Consider the following 19,759-nt stretch of genomic DNA (forward strand, 5'->3'; position numbering starts at 1 on the left):
TGTCTTGAGCCATTCCTTTATAGTATAGGAAAATGGGAAACAGTGATTGCAGTGACTTATTGAAACATGAAAACATACATGGAAATGCAGTATATAAGGCAAAAACTGAGTTTGTACACTTCTAACGTGAATGAAAGTCAACTTTATTTTGTTCTTTGTCGAGATGATCCCTCACTGCTTCAGTAATGTTGAGATCCAGACTATGGAGAGGCTAATCCGTGACTAATAATGTCCTATTGTGCGTTTTTCTATCCATGTATGCTTTTACTACAATGGCAGTGTGTTACCACACTGGCTGTAAAAGGCTGCTTGTAATAAAATCCCTAAAGTTGCAATTTAAAATTAATTCTTTGCTAAGATGTCTGTTATGAGTGAACACTACAGTGGTTCGTCGCTTGAGTTAGGTGCCTTTTTTATGCTTGAATGATTCATAGCTCAGCGTTGACAAATCCAAAAAAAAGTATTCCTCTGAAAATGTTCAGGTACAAGGACTGGACTGAAAATGAGTGAAAAGCAGCCATCTAAAAAGTTGAAAGACCTTCAAAAAGCAAAATATTTTAAAGAAAAGCGGTGGCTCAAGACTTTTGCACAGTACTGTATGTGGCCATTACCACAGAAAAGGGCTGCAATCTTCTGAAACACCACTAGAGGGAGTGCATCTCAAAAAAACATACGTGTGTGTGCCATACTTCAGCCTTTGGTCAAAAATAAAGACCATAAAATACTTAAACAGCTACATGATTCAGTCTGAATTTCCTGACGGATTATAAAAAAATAAATATATGCAGTACAAAATAAAATATCGATATCAAGTAATCCACACTTGTCCACATTATTTATTAGTTACCTCCAAAATAAACACCAGATAAAACAAGATGTCCTACAAGCACAGAAATGCACTCTTATAACACAAGAGGCACCTGTGTGTTGTCACACATTAAACCTCGGAGGACACTGTGTTTAGTTTATTAATAGTGAATTTGGAAAATATGTTGAAAAATCGTACAGTACATATACTCAAGTGAGATTAATCCAACATGTGATGGAGGCACAAAGTAGTGTCATACATAGCAAAATTTACCATACGTTTTCTTTTTTCATTTCTAAAAGTAATAACAGTTCTTTTCTCAAAAAAGGAATAAATACAAAGTAACATGACACAATAAATATGTAGCTTTATCTCAGTAACATACAGTAGAACTGAAAATAGCATTCAATATCATTTAAGCAGACATGAGGTGATTGTGCAATGTGTACAGAGGTAACATAAATATATAAAATAGTGTTAAGTGCTTTTAATACTAAGGGTATTTTAATAATTAAGTAATGGGTACATGTGAAGAACTAATGGCTCAAATGCTTTATGATTTGTGGCTTTTAAAAATACAAGTAAGTCTGTGTAATGTAAAACTGTATATGAATGTAGTTGGCACAGTAGTTTTTATGATACAGATTTGACATCAGTATTATATATATAATAATATCTAGTCTAAATCTAAATTCTCATTTGTTATAATAATCTTGAAGCCAGTGTAATATATTCAGTGTAAAACTATAAATTCTCACATTTGGTGAACAAGGACAATAATGTAAGCTCTACAGTCATTTTCATTAAACTAATTAGTCCAATTTTTACTTACATTTAATATATTCTGTACCTGTAAAATTTAATATGATGATGATAAAATAAAGTATACTCTGAAATTACTTAATTTGGCTATAAATTGTCTTTTTTTTTGGCACGCTTCACACTACACAAACACGGCAGACAAAAATGGAAACTAAAATAAAAATAATCAATAAATGGAAATTGTTTTGTTTATTAAAACCTTTAGTGTGTAGTCTAATACACCACTTTGTATGTATCAAACGTATCAAACTTGACTGCACCAAATACTGTATCACGGACCTCTCGATGAAACGCTACACAGCTATAAAATGTAATGGCAGACCATGGGTACGTAGAGAGGCGGGTGTTCGGATAGACAAATGTGTTTCATCATAATAAAAATATCTGCATATGTGTCACCTGATCCAACCCATCCCTGTGTCAAAATGTGACAGGACATGACCGCATTAATGCAATCCTTCGATGAGCCTTAAGCGTCTGTGGGCTTCCTGGAAAGAAACCACACCTTCATTGGCTCCTTCTTTCCTTTCATGGTGACCGGGCCCCGATACTCCAGATGAAACTGAGGGTCGGCATTCTCGGCAGACTGCAAACACCTGCAATACAACGCTACATATCACACAAGCTGCACACTTGCCGTGCTCACGTCCACAGTAACTAGGTTTGTTTTTCCTTATATATGCTTCATGTTTTATGTCTATTAATGGATATTTTATTAAAAGTTAAAAGAATAAAAAAAATTCTAGCAGTACAACTGATCCTGAAAAATAAGGAGACGCTGCTGCTCACCGGTACGTATATTCAGACACGTTTATTTTTCCTTTTTCACCCGTCGTCTCTGTACGGCTTGTGAGGTTGACCGTATTTCCAAAAAGGCAATATCTGGGCATCCTCTGCCCAATGACTCCGGTCACCACCTCTCCTGTGTGGATCCCAATAGTAATCTGAAAAGAAAAGAGAAGAAAACGTGATCGAAGCGCATGTTTACACTTTAACCAAAGCAAAATAAATGCTGCAGTTACCTAAAGACATCCCTGTTTCTTTTCAAATTTGCAAACTTAACTTTAAATACATCTCTGCAGCACAGATCATTAGTTATCTGCTGTACATTTATTTGTAAAACAGCACACAACAAACCTTATTTATTTACTTAATAACTATGGTAACAAAATTTCCTACTTTAAATCCCGTGTACATTATAACTCAAGGACTTGAATAAATAATTTATGCTTTATAGAAATAAATTGCAAGTTTTGTGTTGGCACAAATTCTTAAAGCCATCGACTGACATGTGGTTGGTAAATATAAGGTTGACTTTGCCTGAGGTGTCTCCATGCACAAAATTAAAATTTCCTTGTAGTTTCAAATTTGCAGTAAACAGTTCCAAAAGAAATCCCCGGCAATCAAGAGACTAATATTTACACTTAATCTTATAGGCACTTCAGCGCTTGCTGCCATCAGAGCATGAACATGCCAGGAGTGTTTGGGACAAATGAGAATCTATTTTAAGCCACAGGATCGTGAAATGATTTGAGTCTGTTTCTGCTACTAAGCCAGGCCCCTCTTTAGCCAGTGCCATGTCTGAAAATAAACAGTCTTTTGTTAACCAGACACGATTTTCCAAAGTTAAGTCTCAACAGTCATTGATATAATAACAATCTCCAGCACTCACTTCAACAACTTCTCATTGCTCATTACTTCAGCACAAAAATACATTCCCAGATGCGCAGGTATAATTATTCTAAAATAAAAATGTGTATATATTAAGTGTAATAGAGTAAATGCCTGACACATTAATATGGTGCACTAATATGAGAATTTTCAAACTAATATTAGAAAGCCGACAGCGCTCCAAAAAAATCATCTGTGCCAAAATAACAGATGGAGTGCTTAGAAGCTGAAAAATAATTAAATGTGAAGGAGAACAGTTAGACAGTCAGCGCATCACCACACAGAGATAATCCAACAGCTATATAACAGACATGTTAGAGAGACAAGATGAAATACATGCAATGACATTATTTTCCAGTTAGTCCTTTTTTTGGTCTATTTAATTTGTTTTAAAAAATCCTCTGTGCACTAAAGTCTACACTGTTACGTTCTTAACTGTTACAGCCTGTATGTAAAAATGGAATTATAGTTTTGCATTTTCTAATTAATTTCTCTATTTCATTTCATTTCTACCTTTTTTTAAATTAAGTTTAGTTTTAGTTAGTTTCCAGAGTGGTTTTTTTTTCAGTTTATAATAATATATTTTAGTCTTTTTACTAAATTAATTCATGTATGGAAGACATGTGTCGGAGGCAAGATCTAAGAAAATCAGTTACAATAAAAACACATCATTTTTTAAAAGGACTTGACTTACAGTCTCATAGTCATCCAAAGTCTCAATAAACACATCCATCAAAGATATAATAAGATTTTTTCCAAACTATCAAACTAAGCATGTTTGCTTTATATTCTCTTTTTAGTTTAGTTTTCAAAGTTCATTTCAGTTAGCTTTTTTTTTCTTTTCTTAAAAAGTCTATTTTTTATTTGAAGTTTTTTTCCACATCTAGTGTTAGTTTTTAATTTAGCTTTTGTTTACTATAAAAGTCTTGGAGCTGACAGGTCCACAGTAAACTGTCCACAGTGAGTGACTGAGTGTGTTGATTCTCTGCCACCACAATTAAATTTGAACAACATCTGAACTGGCTTTAGACTAGACAGACATATACTACTGCCACACTGAGCTTCAGCAGGTGGAGGTAATGTTTCCTACACCTTCACATTTTCCTTTGCTACCCAATCAAACCAGGACTAATACAGGAAATCTTTCCTCTCACATGCATTAACTTCCCAATTTGGGAGAAATTATTCTTATTAAAACCAATTGTTTTAAAATCAAATCATAAACACACTTTGATTCACTTGTGATGATTCATCGTTGATAATCGCAATCAGCGAGCGAGACCTAAAGATTACACTCGCCACTACTGCCTTAAGTCACAACAAAAGTGACGGCTTTGCTGCGCTCTGGTGTGGTTCAGGCCAGTTACACACCTCACAATTTTTGTAACATGGTGGGCAAGAGTGTTCGAGGAGATCTCTACAGGCACGCCTATAATCTATCAGTGTTGGAAGCAGCTAAAACTATAGAAAAATAAATATATCCTGCTAATTTTCTCAGCAGCAACAGGTATTATTTAAGGTCAAGCAAAAGTACTGTATAAAAAGTTGCTCAGCTCACATTTAGTTGCAATACAATTCCACACAGATAATGAAGTATAATATGCAGAAATGTTTTATTCTGAAACCTGAGATTCATCTCACACCTGCACTGGTTCATCATCCACTTTCACTTGTCCAGCAATCTCCATCATGTCGAGAGCAAGGTGGCAGATCGACTTTGCGTGGTGCGTGCACGGCTCGGGCAGGCCACTAACCGTCATGTACTTATCACCGACTGTTTCCACCTGTATAAAGAAAATAAACCAAAACATTTTCTTATTCTCCACATGAGTGATGTCATGACTTCTTTTTTCTTTTCTGCTTCTATTTACTTTTGCTTCATGTAGAATGATTTGTTCCCACTGCGCAACGGGGGGGTGGGGGGTGTTCCAATGTGCTGTGCAGCCAGAAATAAACTGAAACACCCCGAGATAAACACTTAAACACTTACATCAGCTTTAAGACATTCAGGGACTCTTTAAGCCCTGTTAAAACCCCTGGACCACCTAGCCCTTCAGCTTGTAGAGTAAATATTACTTTTTTTGGTGACCCAGTGCCTGAAGCCAATCTCATGGAAGAGGTCTGTTTGACTTCTGAAAGTGCATTCTTGTCTGAAAGCCTGGAGAGTAAATCTGTTGCACGAGGCCTATAAAATGGTGCAGTGCCATTGTAAAACTACACCCTGTTTAGATGTTGGTACTACCCTAAGTTAACTGATATAAATACTCTGCAACTGAGTTGCATATGCATAATTGCATAATATTATTCAGCAGCTTAGTGCATTACAGCTGCAGAACCAGACCTCCAGAGTAGAAGCAAAACTTCCTCCTTTCAGGCCTTTTTATTGACCACAAATTTACACCAGTATGCAATATTACGTGATGGCAAAGTTCCTGCTTCTGACCTTGTATACATAAGGGTTCTTCCGAGAGTCTGTCAAAATGTCAAAGCGTGTGTAAACATCGTTGAGCAGGTTGACGATCTTGATGGCTCCTTCAGCTGAGGCGTGCTTGCTGCAGAAAGCATTGAACCCGACAATGCCACTAAAGAGGATGGTCACGTTGTCATAGCGCTTTGCCGGCACCGGGCGTTTGTGTCGCAGCTCATTGGCAACAGATGGTGGCAGGACAGAATAGAGCAATCTGAGAAGGAGAAGAGAAATGAACATTCTGAGCGAGAGCACGGTGGTGCTGGGGACGCCGGGCTGAAGTCCGTCCTTTGGATCAGCATTTTGTTTGCACAGACACCACCTTTTGGTCATTTTGCTGTGGAAGCTGCTTTCAGAAAGGAGGGTGGTGTTTCTATGGTAACTGGTTAGATCATGGCTGCCTCTTAAAAGCAAAATACCTTCCTTGATGCATCATAATCTTAGGATGAATGATGCATACAGATGGCAAACTCTAAAATGTATTCATAAAAAAATAGTATATATATACAGCGCTTGAATACATATATTTAAATCTAAAATAGTTAATATTTTATGCACAGCCTTGTACCTCTAAGTTAAAAAGAAGCAAAAACAAAGAGTGATGTAGCATCTAAAAAGGCAACAACAGTGCAGCAGCAGTTCTCTTAAAATTTAGAGAAGCCATGAATTCAAATCAATGTCTGGAGCCCGAGGCAATCTGAGTCCAGAGAATGGTCAGAATAATAACGTGGGAATCCAGTGGGAGAGTGAAAGTCTTTTCCTAAGAGAAGATAAACTGCTACAGCGCTCTTAATAAAGATCACACTCCACCCTTCTCCGTCTCCAGCTGTCACCCACTGCTGTGACAAAATACAATGGCAGGCCTTTTTCTGACAGGGACTGAAGAGAAGCTTAAATATCAGCCCCTGCTTGCCCTGCTGTCATACATCCTTAATGCAACTTTATTGTACTGAGACCTGTGTCTTTCTGTATTGTCGGTGGTTTGCCCTTAAAAGGGAAAACTGGTTAAGGCTTCTCTTTATCTCCCTACTCAAGACTTATAATAAACAATCTTTTTTTATCATTTTTTCCTAGCAAATGAATCATGACAGTGCTATTAGAGATTTATAGTAGTGAATTTGGATACTACACACAACCTACAGATAATGACATAACTAGAAAATGTAAATGACATCATTTAATACTTTCTTTTGTTTAAATAAAGTGAAAAAATGAAGGGAGACAGGCAACATGGGTTAAAGCTGCATATACTAGCTACATTATAATGTCAAAAAACTGACTGAGAATTGGTGGGTATAATACCTGTAATTAATGAATATCTGACCCCACACTGTACTTAAAGACTACTTTAATGAAAATATAAAAACAGTCAAACCTATCTGTCTTTTTCTTTTCGTCCTCCAGGGCTCGGAGTGTGTGCTGGAGGCGATCCGTCAAGATTTCCAGCTCTTGGGTCAGTTTGTACTCCTCACGAAACTGCTCGCCCAGCAGCACCAGGTCGCGCGTGGCGTCATGCAGCGGGATGTCACTTAGGTAGAGTCCCCGCCGTGTAAGATCGTCCAAGTTCATAACACTAACCAGAAAAGTAGGAACAGGTCAACAAAGAGAGGGCAAAAAAAGTGAGAGTCATAAATTATAAGAGATTTTTGCAGAGTGAAGCTGCTGGAAACATTTGATTTGTGTCTTGCTGTTCTTGTTCATATCAAGAGGTGTTATAAATTATACAGGACATAAAAAATGAGACATGAGCAGTGAAATCATCATCCTCTTGTGAGGGCTGAGAGCACTGTAATGTTTCCAGATAAATGCTGCTTTTTGTCTGGTGAGGTCAGACGCTGTGCTGTTCGGATCTTTTCTGGTCAGGTTGCATCTCGTTTTCATTCAGTAGCAGTTAAAGTCCTCCAAGGCAGCAACCTTTAGTGAAAACACTCATCCTACGAGCTGCAAACTGCCTTCAATGTAAGGGGACAAGACCCTTTTAACCCTGCCATCTCCTGGATCGAACAGTTTACTAAAAAATTCTGAATGATTACGTAAGAGCTACAGAGGATAACGTAGGTCACGCTCTGGCGATCTACCAGCCCATTGTCATTTCCAAAAGGCCAAGAGGAAAACACTTCTGAGTATTCTGGGTAATTGCTTGATTAACAGAGTGTGTAACTACATGGAAAAAATAACCTCATTTTCATTAGTGAGATTATAACAGATCTAAATTACAAGTAAATCAAAAACAGATCTTCTGTTGATGTCTCTTCTACTTTTCATCAATCATTTTCTTGCTCTAATTAACTTCACTTAGACGTTTTACACAGAATACTGTACACTATACACTGTTAAAGGATAAGCCTTGTAGTCATCTAGACCAGGGATGTCAAACCACCATATACAGCAATGTTAAACTTCATGAGACCTTACAGCACAGTGAAAACACATAATTGTCTCCTTGGTTTTTGCTAACTGATGTTTTTGATGACTCTGGTGAGCTTCTTTTTTCCCCTGAAGTTAGATCTATTTTTATTGTCGACACTTTGAGTGTGATTTTTGCAATCTTTAATGTTTGCATATGACCAGTATGTCCATTATTCTCAGATTCTGAAGTTAACCTTGTCGTTTAAACACTCTGGCTGTTTGAGGGGACCTAATTAGTCTCCGTGCATCTAGCATCAGCATCGCCAGCTGGACATAAGAAATGCAAAATGCACAACAAAAAACATTATTACAGATGTCCAACAGTATATCATCAGTGAATATCTGGAGGACTTAGACAGAGTACCACCATTAACTCTGTAATAGACTCCTTCTGACAGCAGCTCTGATTCAAAGTAGCATCCACTTCACCTGTGTTACGTTAGCTGTCTTAGATTATGGTTAGACTATATATGCTGAATGTTAAGGTTTGTCTCAGCTCACTGTAATTTGCAGAAATTTTTAGTTTTTTCCAACACTATCATGTAGCATTGCAGCTCTAAAAGTGGAAATTAGTTTCTTATATTTTGGTTGGAAACAAAAACCACAGAAAGAAAAGCACATCGTTAGTAACCTTCATGCATACGAGCAATTAACAGTGAACAAAACTCTTCCTTTATTTCAAATATTGGTTTGTCATATTTCTGCATTTACAGAGATAGATTATACTTTGCTGTAAGTCAAAACCTTGAACCTTTAGATTTCAAGATGTCTTCACCTGAAATCTGAGCATTCTCATTCTGTGGGTAAAAGTAACATTTTTCTGGTGTGCATATTCAGTCAAGGCTTCTGCAACTGATGGCTTACCTGGGTGAGCAAAGAAAAAGGATGTTCTCAGCCTCTGGCAAATAAATCATCTGTCCTTTCAGTCTCAGACAGCTGATCTCCACCCCCGTCAGCTCGTCCTCATTCTCTACAGTCTCCACATTCAGCAGGCCCTCCTGTCAGGATTACATCCCTCTTGTGAATATTTCATGATGCAGTGCGTTCATCTCTAAATGTGCTTCCAAACTGGGTGCCAGTTTAGCTCGCACTTTATTTTTAAATCTGGCTTTTCATTTTAAATGTTAAATTTTTCAGCGCTCATTACATTAAATTAATTTTGATTTTATTGTGTAAAGAAAAAAAAAAGTAAACTCCTCTTTTTTGTCAGGGCTTACGTAGCCATGTAGCTTATGCCCCAAGAGTGGCAGTGCTTCAAGGATCAGTCTTGTCACAATTAATCTGAGTATAGCGGTATTATTTTGTCACTTAAGGATTAACCATTCCATGAGAAACCAAACCACACAAATTTTAAATTTGAAACTATTTTCTATTCTTGCTCTATTTTTACCTTGTGACTTTTCATTTGACTTCACACTGACCTCTGTGCTCATAAAATTAGCTTTTCAGATTAGTCTTTTCTCTGTTTCTCCCACAACTTTTTGTCTATTCTGAAAATCAACAAAGGTATATTCTAACTGTGCTGCATGACCCTCTTTGCTCTATGCATAAACATAAGCATTGTAAAACTGTATAGTAACTGTATAGCTTCTATAAATTGTAAGGTTTTACATTTTGTCATCATTGATTTAACAAAATCTGAGATAAAACAATGAGTGAAAAATGCATACACTCAATGACGTTGTAGATTTAGATTCATTTATGGACAGCTCTCTTAAGGTCCAATAATAGCATTTCAGTCAGATTGGGGTCTAGACATCTTCATTCTTTTCTTTTTCAGCCATTCTGATGTAGATTTGCTGTGGTGTGGATCATCATTTGAGGTTGAGTTTGAGCCAAGCTTGAGCTGTTGGGCAGGTTGACTCACATTTGATTCTAGAATACTTTGGATTACAGAGGAGTTCATGGTCGACCCAATGGTGCCTCAAAGGTGCCAAGATCGTGTGGCTACAAAACAAGCCCCAATCATCACCACCATGTGTGACAGTTGGTGAATTAGGTGTTTTGTTGGTTTTCACCTAACTTGGAGATGGGCATTGTTCCAGAGGTCTTGTGGTTTGTTCAGATACAACTTTGCAAATTTAAGCTTTAAGTCATTTCTCTTTAGAGAGAAGAGGCTTTCTCTTGGCAACCCTTCCAGACAACTCATACTTATTCAGTCGCTTTCTAACTGTACTGTCATGAACTTTAACATTAGACATGCAAACTGAAGCCTGTAGAGTTTGAGATGTAGCTCTTGGTTTTTTCTGCAGTTTCTCTGAGCATTCCATGGTCTGACCTTAGGGTGAATAAGCTGGGAAGTCCACTCCTGGGAAGAACTGTCTTGAATGTTTTCCACTTGTGAATAATCTTTCTCACTGCTAAATGATGGATTTTAGAGTGTTTGGAAATGACCAGAAAACCCTTCCCAGAGTTATGAGCAACAGCATTTGCTTCTCTGAGATCATTTCTGATGTCTTTCCTGCTGGGCACTATGTTTACACTCACCTGAATGCTCCATAACAGCAAAGAGCCAGAACTTCTACTTTTATAGAGATGCTCTCATTTGCTGTCAAACAATTGATCGAGTGAATTTGATCATCAGCACCTGACTGCTACTTACCCTCTTAATTACTATGAAGCAGCACAGGTACACTTACTTTATCACACAATTTCTGCATTCTGGTTTAGTTTTTTGTTAAATAAGTAATGTATGTAAAAGGTCAGGTGATGTTATTTATCTGAGGTTGTATTTACCCAACTCTAAAACTGGCTAGGGACCATATTATCTTAATTATGTTTTGATACCTAAAACCTTAGAATATAGACATGGTATACTCACTCTTTACTCTTGAATTTACATATTATTTCTATTTGTTTATATGCTCATTGCTCCCTGCATGGCAACAATTTCCTTCTCCTTTATTTTTTTTCACTGAGCTCCACAGCATCAAATTTTACGGCGCTTCTAAAAATATCAGTGACCTTATGAATATTAACACACTGTTAACACATTCTTTCAAACCGCATTTTAATTAATTAGACTTTGGTGTATTTTATTGATCTATTTCCTCTGCTAAACTAATACATGAAAAGTGATTAGCCAAACGGACTCGTGCAAACATACATATTTCATACATACCTTGCTACGAAGAACGAAGACAGTGTTGATGTGGGAAAGGATGCCGTGAAAGCTGAAGTCAATGTGAGGACGTACCAAAGAAAAAACTGAAGGAAGGATACAGGTACCCGGCTGGAGCTATATGATAAAAATATCCATATGTTAGTAACGTTGAATTTATTCTTTATATTAAACTATAGCATTATTATTGATAATAAAAGACAAAGCAAATATTTAAAACATAATTATTTGCTAATTTCTTGAAATTCTGAGTTTGGGAGAACTGAATGTGAATGCAGACCTGTGGCAGGACTCGGTATATGGCGTTCCCACACTGTGTGAGCATCAGGTCCTTGTCAAACATGAGGTGGAATGGAAAGGCCTTGCAAAATGTGTACGGGCTGATTCGAGTCTCCTGCGTGCCGTTCTCTTCAAAGCCATCGAGATCTTCGTAGAACGCCTCTTCCTCTGACTCCTTCTCCTCAATCAGAAATTTGATGTGGTCACACTCCTCATTTTTGGGTTGGATCATCTGCAGCACGTGAAGTTAATCAGTTGATAACATATTGACGACACTGATGCAAGACTAACTTTGTTGCACATCATTAGAGCACTATGACGGCCTTAAAGAGAAATCTGAACCTTAACGTTGCAATTTTCATTTCATAAACATAATACCAATAATACAAATGTTAATTTCGCATTTATTATATAGAATTAGGCGGGTAATAATGACAGAGTCCTGTGGTTTTATGGGCATAAGGCATGCTGACGTCAACCTGGTGTCTCTGCACCCTGTTGCCACAGCAACACTGGCTAATATTTCCAGAAATTGTGTGTCACATTTGGAGCGTCTGTCATTTTCTGTGCTTTCATTATAGAATTGCTGAAAGATATTATCCTGTCTGTATAACATGATTAAGTTTGGGAGAAAATGTCACCGACTGAATGAAGAGGAAAAGCTCAATCTAAACACAGTAGACGTCTGAGGGGAATAACGTGCTGCAGGGAATGGTACAGATTAAGGCTGAGGCTTTGGGTGGCCTACAATTAAAAAAAACAAGCTTAACAGTTTTTAATGCTGGTTTGTTAGAAAATTTTAATTTAGTGCTACTGAGATTAGCCTGGTTAAGTTAACATTTTAAATGTGGCTTGTTCTTCTATTCCCTCAGTCATTTTTGGTTCAGCCGCAGTGAGAGAAAAGTTAAAAAAAAATGAGGAGCAAGAATAAAACTCCTTGGAAGATTCCCACCGTCTCTATGCTAGAGACTCTATATCTTAGATCTAAAAATATCCTGTGACTCACAGACATTATCCAAAAATTCACTACTCAACTGCAGCTGTCAAAGTGTTCCCATTTGGGTATTTGAGACGTTTCTGTTGTTTAATCTTCACGTTACAGCCTCGCCACTTATATTGTGTGACAGAGACTTACACATTCTGACACAATGCAATGCAGGAACACAAGAGTGCCTTTGAATATTGTACCATAAATTAAAGGGGAGCGAGAAGAAGTCATATCCGTTCATTAGCAGTGACAGAGTGAGCCAAAGAGTCGAAGGTTTCACGATGCACAAAAAGGTAACAAAAGCAACAAAGGAGACCTTCATCTCTATCTCTGTTCCGTGGATTTGCTGAGCGACGGTTTTAATGATGCCAATCACTATGTCTTGCAGGCCTTCTCTCTCCGAGTAATAGTGAAGAATTAGATTGTTTCCTTTCTCTGCATCAGTGCAGCGAAACGAGGGAGCCCTCATCCCGGGATAAATGGTGCCCAGGTGATCGTGGAGAGCATCCAGATTCTGCAAATTCAAATCAAAGAAAAGAATATGTAACAGCCGATTGTAACACCAACCTCTATGTTGTGCAAATAGAAGAAGTTTAAAAGGTGAATAAAAAAATTAAAAGCTCAGCTGGGTGTTCATCATAAAACCTCATTAGACCACATATGACAGCAGTAAGTTATCTTTAACTATTATCGCATCATGTGATCACTACTAAAAAGAAAACACATATACACCTGCACAAAGAAGCTGCACTCCCCCACATCACGATTTACTTCTGCCCTTTGAAGTGCTGCTCCTCCTCTACTTGTTTTTTGTGAAAATGCAGACTGCGGGCCTCATGCAAGAACCAGCTGTACAAACAGATGTCTTACAAACTATGAAGGGATAGGCTCGTTTCTATGCAGGGTGAAAATAGGCTTCTTTCACAGAGTGCGACTTAATCTGAATGAATATGATTAAAAAATCCTAACAAACTTAATGCAAAATGAAGGGCACTACATCATAATCATCCTAGCACACCAATTTACTGAGAAGTACTATTATCAGCATATTTTGTCACAGCTGATTATACATTTTAGTAATTACTGAACACGGGATGGAAAGCTCGTGGATGATGTCTTCTATCATGCTGTTGTACACAGCACTGTTACCCTTCGTACTGTAATAAACGGAAATCTAATAACCCAGCGACTGTTTTCGCTTTGACCTTGCTTTCTTTTTAGTACCTGACATCACACAGCCTAAACTATAATTAGAGCATCACTGTGTTGCACTGAAATATCTACTCTTTCTAGAGGTTTTGAAGTCTTTTAAAAGAATACTGGCATTTCTTAAGTTTGCTGATTTCTGACAACAGAATGCGGCGGCACAGTGAGAAATTGTTCCTTTTATTAAAGAACAGTGTTGTGCAAAAGACTCGAGCCAACCCTCATTTCTTTATATTTTGCTTCCAGGCAGCCAGACATTCTTGTAATCGTTAAAGTGGTCTTGACTGATAGTTCTTCAGGCTTTCTGAAGTTCTTTCAAATAGGACTGCAACTAAAGATAATTTTGGTAGTCGACTAATCTGCCAATTTTTCTTCGATTAGTCGATAAGTCTTATCTCCGTTTCCTGGGCAAACCTCCTGTTCTAAGCTCACCTGCTCTAGTCTGCACACCTGTGAATGTCACCCTGTGATCTCGTCCCACAGCAAATTAAAATAATATAAATTTGAAAATAATCAAATGTATTTTTAACATTACTCAATAGGACTGTCAGAATAAAAATAAAATAAATAAAAATATGAAATAATACAAATTAAAGTGCTACTAGTATTTAAACAAAAGCAAGCATCATCCTGAGAAGTTTCCAATAGGTAAGCTAACATAAGCATCACAGTACAAACATTCACATAAACATGGTATCAACACGATGCACTAACTTAACTTTGGGTGTTTTTTGTGTCTAATATCTTTACCTATATTAGTAAATAGACTGTAGTGAACAGGCCACTTCAAGTAAGTTTATAGAACTGTGATGTTATATATCTAACAATTTCAGCTGTCCTCTTGGCTAGATCTCGCTTGAAAACCACGTTTTTAATGTCAATGACACTTTTTACCAGGATAAATAACAGATATATAAAAGTCACTTAGCCAAAAACTGATTGCAGCATCTACTTTGTATTAGAGATGTTATTTCTGGCTCTAAATTACTTGATATTCTTCATGAGAGATATGATTGACCTATTTTTAACAGTTTTTGGTCAGCAAGTCATTTCTAACAGCTTAAATTCCCACAATCATTTTTGATATGCACTGCAGTAGTGCTGTAGTCAAGGAAAGCTCTGTTTTGCACAGTCTGCATTTAACTTTGTTTGTTTTATGTGAAATGTGTTCACTTTTTTTTTTAAATCTTTGCTTCCATTTTCTTTTATCCTACTGTTTAGTGGTCGCGCTACGTTATTCTTCGTTAGTACTGAGTGCAGTCTTGGCAGACAATATAGACAATACTGCCCCCATGGCTTCCTGTAGTGTATTGCAGTTACAAAAACACATTTAGGTGGTATTAGGATATGACGTGAAAATACAATTCCGCATTGACACATTTTTATAGTCGACTTGATTGATTACACTGATGGATCGTTGCAGCCCTACTTTTAAAGTTGCTTTTTGAACAAAAAACCAAAAACCACAGAAATAAAAAAACAGCCATAAAATAGTATTTTTGCACCATCAAGGGGGTTCCCAAAGAGCTAGAAAGCTAAGCTGAAAAATGGGTTATCTCAAAAAACTGGACAAGTCGAGGACAAAAGAAGAAATGGCAGACCTAAAAATTATCTACAGCAGTTGAACTTTATCTGAAAGCCATGTCTCAGAAATAGGAAACAATTTAGTAAAGACCTGACACAGGGCCTGAGAGATGTCAATCTACTGTTTGCTGAAGTGTCACTGGAAGGGTGGCTGTTAAGAAGTTATTGTTAAGAAATGAAAACAGGGAGAAAGAACTGAAAATCAGTGGCAACAGGGCTACACAGTGACTGTCTACAGTGATCTGTGATGGATCCAACTTCCAACTTTCAAAGAAGAGTTTTGAATGTCCTTCAAAAAGCCTAAATAACTATTACTGAAGACTACTTTTTTTAAGAAAGGTTGTCTCAGAGAGTTCAGGCTGTGTTAAAGAATAAACCTGGTCACAGCATTACAAACTTTCAAGTTGTATTTATACAGTATTTCCATTTATGTTTGCACATCTTTCAATAAATTGCTACACCTGTTTCCTATTTTACTATTAAAATATACAGAACTGAGGGATAGCCCAAGACTTTTGCAGAGTACTGTGCTATAAGTGTTTACTTAACTTGAGGCCTTTATGTTTGCTGATTTCTAGCAGCAGAATCCAGCTGCACAGTGTGAAATTCTTCTTTGTTTTACAGTATAACATTATTTTTTAAAATTTACTGCAAAAGTGGAATCTTACAAATACTCCCCGAACAAACGGTATTTATCAACATGAAACGACCGATTTACAACAATCCAGTGTTTTCACGTGACACCCAAAGCTGATTTATGCGATGTAACATATCCAGCTGACCTTTAAGCTAAAAAAAAAAAAAAGATATAATACAACATAACATTTTTTGTGCTCAGTAAATTCTCGTGTCTTTCAAACTTTACAGCCACAGTGCGTTAAGTCTGGCTTTCTGTTAAAAAGCCTCAAATCTCCAGCCTAAGAACTCTCCAAAACTCAGCAGAAAATATCATCCGAATGTTTTTACAGGCTAAAAACTCAGTGTGATGAATAAAACCTCCTCTCATCTTCAGTTCGCTCGTAAAGGCAAAGAGGAAGACTCTACCTGCAGGAATTCACGAACGTTTGAGCCCAGCACGCGTAAGATGGTGTCATATCCTGACTCCTGGCAAAATTCAAAAAACATCTTGCCAAACATCTGCAAGATCTCTCCCGCATCAACTTCTGCAAAACAAAACAAAAAGCTTAATAAAATCGGGCAAATGTCTGCTAAAGCTTCATTTGTATCCTACATCAAATTACATTTATTTCATTTCCAGGGATTTAAAATCGTGCTGTTACTTACTGAGAACTTTGCTTGCAGCTGCAACAAGATCATATGTTTTGCCATCCTCATATATGATTCTAACGAGGAACTGGCCCTCAATATCAAGCTGAGCCTCCCTCCTGAAAACAAAGGGAAGCTGTTACTCACAAGCTACAGCGAATGTCACAGCAGAAGTAAACAGTCTCGTAGGCAACTTGTTCAGGAAACCACTACCTTTGGCTTTTTTGCAATTGCTTTTCTGTTTACACCAACAACTCGACACCAATGGTTGGGTCTTCTTTCATGATATATATTCAGCTGGAAACATTAAAAAAAGCTTTTGATATTGCTTTGAAGTCCTTGTGTGAATTGCACTGCTGAACAAGCAGAGATAGCTAATCAGGTTTAGATCTACTGCAGGTCCTTTGATACAATGCACTCCAAGCTCCTGAGTACATTTTGCTATTTATATCTTAGAAAATCCAATTTTCACAAAATTGTCAGAAAGCTTAATGAGCTTCTGATTGCAAATATTTAACTGAGTAAACAGGAATGATTTACAGGCCTGACCAGCAACCACAATTTTATCATAATGTGTCACAGCTGGAAAAACATACCGAGCTTTGAAAAAGTAAGAATTCTGATATAAATAACTCAGTTCATGAAAACCTTTAAAAAAGCACATGACGGAACCTGGTAAACTGAGCACTGAGTAACAGTGAGTTACATTTGGAGATGTAACATATAACCCTGAGCTGTAGCATGCTGCGCTGAAGCATGTTTTTTTGTGGTGGCTGGAAAATGACCACTCTGAAAACATTTACAAAAGGCAGCTGCTGCTCACAGGGTCATGCATAGGGCATAGAAGACTACAGATGAAAAATAAACTTCACTTTAAGCCAAATATTTCAACAGCTGAAGAAAATGGCCATTATTCTGGGGAAAGGACTCATTAAGACTAAACCTAAAGTTGACTAAACTTAAAGCTCTTAAAGTGTAAAATTTTTTATTTATGGGATTTTGGCAATTGGAGCACATTTGAATTATACTTTACTGTATATGAATAAACAAAGGATTCGTTAGTTTTGCTGCTGTATCCTTGTCAATCTTTAGTGTCCATATTAAACATATTAAGAGGCAACTGCCTCGAATGCCACCTCAGTCTAAAATGAGATAATAATAAGCTTACTTGATATTGCTCTCAGTATCAGCTCGAATGCTTTAGTTTCAAATCCCACTAAATCAGACACTGCGTCTCTTTCCTAAACAAGGTTTCACTGGCAGAAACCTGCAAACAGCACTTTCATTTGTCATCTAAAGCCACTATGTTCACAGCAGCAGATTGTCATATTAGAGGTCCCACTTATCAGTTTGTTCACAGTGTTATCACAATGTTGTTTGTCAACTCCATGAACTACTTTGCATCTTCACTTTCTAGACATGACAAAAGTACACTCTTTTATAGTTATAGTTCATAGTTATTTTTATACTGGTTTTATTTTTTATCTTTATTTATTTTGTTGTTATTGTTGTTGTTATTTCAGAGTGTGCAATAAAGATTCCTGTCTTTTGATGTGACACTGTGCAGTTGTACTGTCTGGTTAATGCTGATCTTTAGCAATGTTTCAAGTTGCATCTTTAGTGATTCTCCTACTGTTAAGTCATCATGTTTTGTCCAAAGGGGTGTACTTGCAGTTTTTCTTTGAAAAAATGTAAAAAGATCACAAAAAGATATTGCCAGCTTTTTCTGCAAAAAATAAAAATAAAAATAACACATTTACTTAAGTTACATTCTGGTGAAAAAGGCATTTTATTCAGTGACTAATAACATTTTGATTACAATTAAAGCAAACCTACTAGGCCTAAATATAAGAACCTGATAAGAAATGCTTATTTAAAGCAAGAAATGGCAGATGGATTTAGAGAAGAGAGTTTTTTTCTTTTTTTAAATGTTAAACTCCACTAATAAAGTGGATAATCTAAACAGTAAACAGCAATTATGATTATAGTTCCAGAGATCAACCAGTTCTATGAAAAAGTAAGATTACATTTATACTTTAAATATTTCCACTTATAGGTTGCAAATATATTCAAATATAGACAAATATGACAATAATTAGTACTTGAATGTACTTGATATTGGTGATTATTTATGCAGATTTTTACATAAGCAAGATTTTGAAAGCAAAATGATAGGTTTTTGCATTTCTTAGTAGGTTACTTCATCAAACAAGTTTTTTCAGGTCTGTACTGCATAGTTATTGCAGGTATTTACTTGTTACAATTACAAACAAAATGGGAAATAATAATAATAATAATAATAATAATAATAATAATAATAATAATATTAATAATAATAATAATAATAATAATAATAATAATAATAATAATAATAATAATAATAATAATGGCATTTTGTCACTTCACCAACTAACTTTTGGTGTGAACCTACATAATCGGGTTAATCTGTTCCTGCTGGTAACACTGTGGCAGTGTATGCTGCTGGGCTGGCTGTACAGTATACATTAGGCCTGGCCTGTGTCCTTGTTGTGATCTGAGCTGCTACAGTGTAACCTTTGATACCAACATGGCTGAATAGTAAACACATCCTGAAACTCACTTGATGTCTTCCCACACTTCCGGACCGTAATTCCTCAAAACGAGGAGCTCCAGGGCGTGATTCACAAAACCATACTGTAAAATTTCAAAAACACGAGCAACGTGAGTTATATTTCATGGAACGAACGCAATTTTCTTAAAAAAATATATATGTATAAATTTAAATATGCTCATTACATTAACTATTCTTAAACATTTTATGACCTTTTGTGTTCATGTACGTTCTGTCCAGCCGTTAATATATTTTAATATGAGGATAATCATGGATATTATTGTAAAAACCGCTACATAGCGGTATTCCAACAGGAAACGACAACCGCAAATACACCGTTTCGGGGGGAAAATGCTACTTATTTAATTAGTATTCAAACACAATCGGAAATATTAATGTTAAATACTTACCATGATGTCCGCTGTTTCTCGTTTTCTTTATTTTTGAGCAAAATTATTAGAATCCAGCAAAATCTTCATCGTTTGGTACAGATGCTGACTGTCTCTGGGTCCAGCTCCCGTTTTTCAGTCAGCTTCTTACTGACAGCC

At 36.6% G+C, this 19,759-nt stretch overlaps 1 protein-coding gene across 1 annotated transcript; it reads right to left on the bottom strand.

Moving 5' to 3' along the window:
- Positions 1–818: 818 nt before the first annotated feature.
- gucy1b1 (guanylate cyclase 1 soluble subunit beta 1) lies at positions 819–19,759 on the bottom strand. Its single transcript, XM_026171137.2, has 13 exons — positions 19,622–19,759; positions 19,221–19,294; positions 16,640–16,740; positions 16,400–16,518; positions 12,882–13,079; positions 11,579–11,809; positions 11,299–11,415; positions 9,042–9,175; positions 7,144–7,341; positions 5,745–5,982; positions 4,945–5,085; positions 2,420–2,574; positions 819–2,226 (listed from the first exon to the last, which is right to left on the bottom strand). Exons 1-13 carry the CDS (start codon positions 19,622–19,624, stop codon positions 2,100–2,102), a joined length of 1,836 nt encoding a protein of 611 aa, XP_026026922.1. The 5' UTR covers positions 19,625–19,759; the 3' UTR covers positions 819–2,099.

This window comes from Astatotilapia calliptera, chromosome 6 (genome assembly GCF_964374335.1).
Source record: "Astatotilapia calliptera chromosome 6, fAstCal68.1, whole genome shotgun sequence".
Classification (NCBI taxonomy): domain Eukaryota; kingdom Metazoa; phylum Chordata; class Actinopteri; order Cichliformes; family Cichlidae; genus Astatotilapia; species Astatotilapia calliptera.

Excerpts from the sequence above, each read along its gene's own strand:
- gucy1b1 (XM_026171137.2), bottom strand. Across the intron at positions 11,810-12,881 it reads GAACAGAGATAGAGATGAAG|ATGATCCAACCCAAAAATGA; the intron begins GTCTCCTTTGTT and ends CACGTGCTGCAG. Across the intron at positions 9,176-11,298 it reads TCTTCGTTCTTCGTAGCAAG|GAGGGCCTGCTGAATGTGGA; the intron begins GTATGTATGAAA and ends TAATCCTGACAG.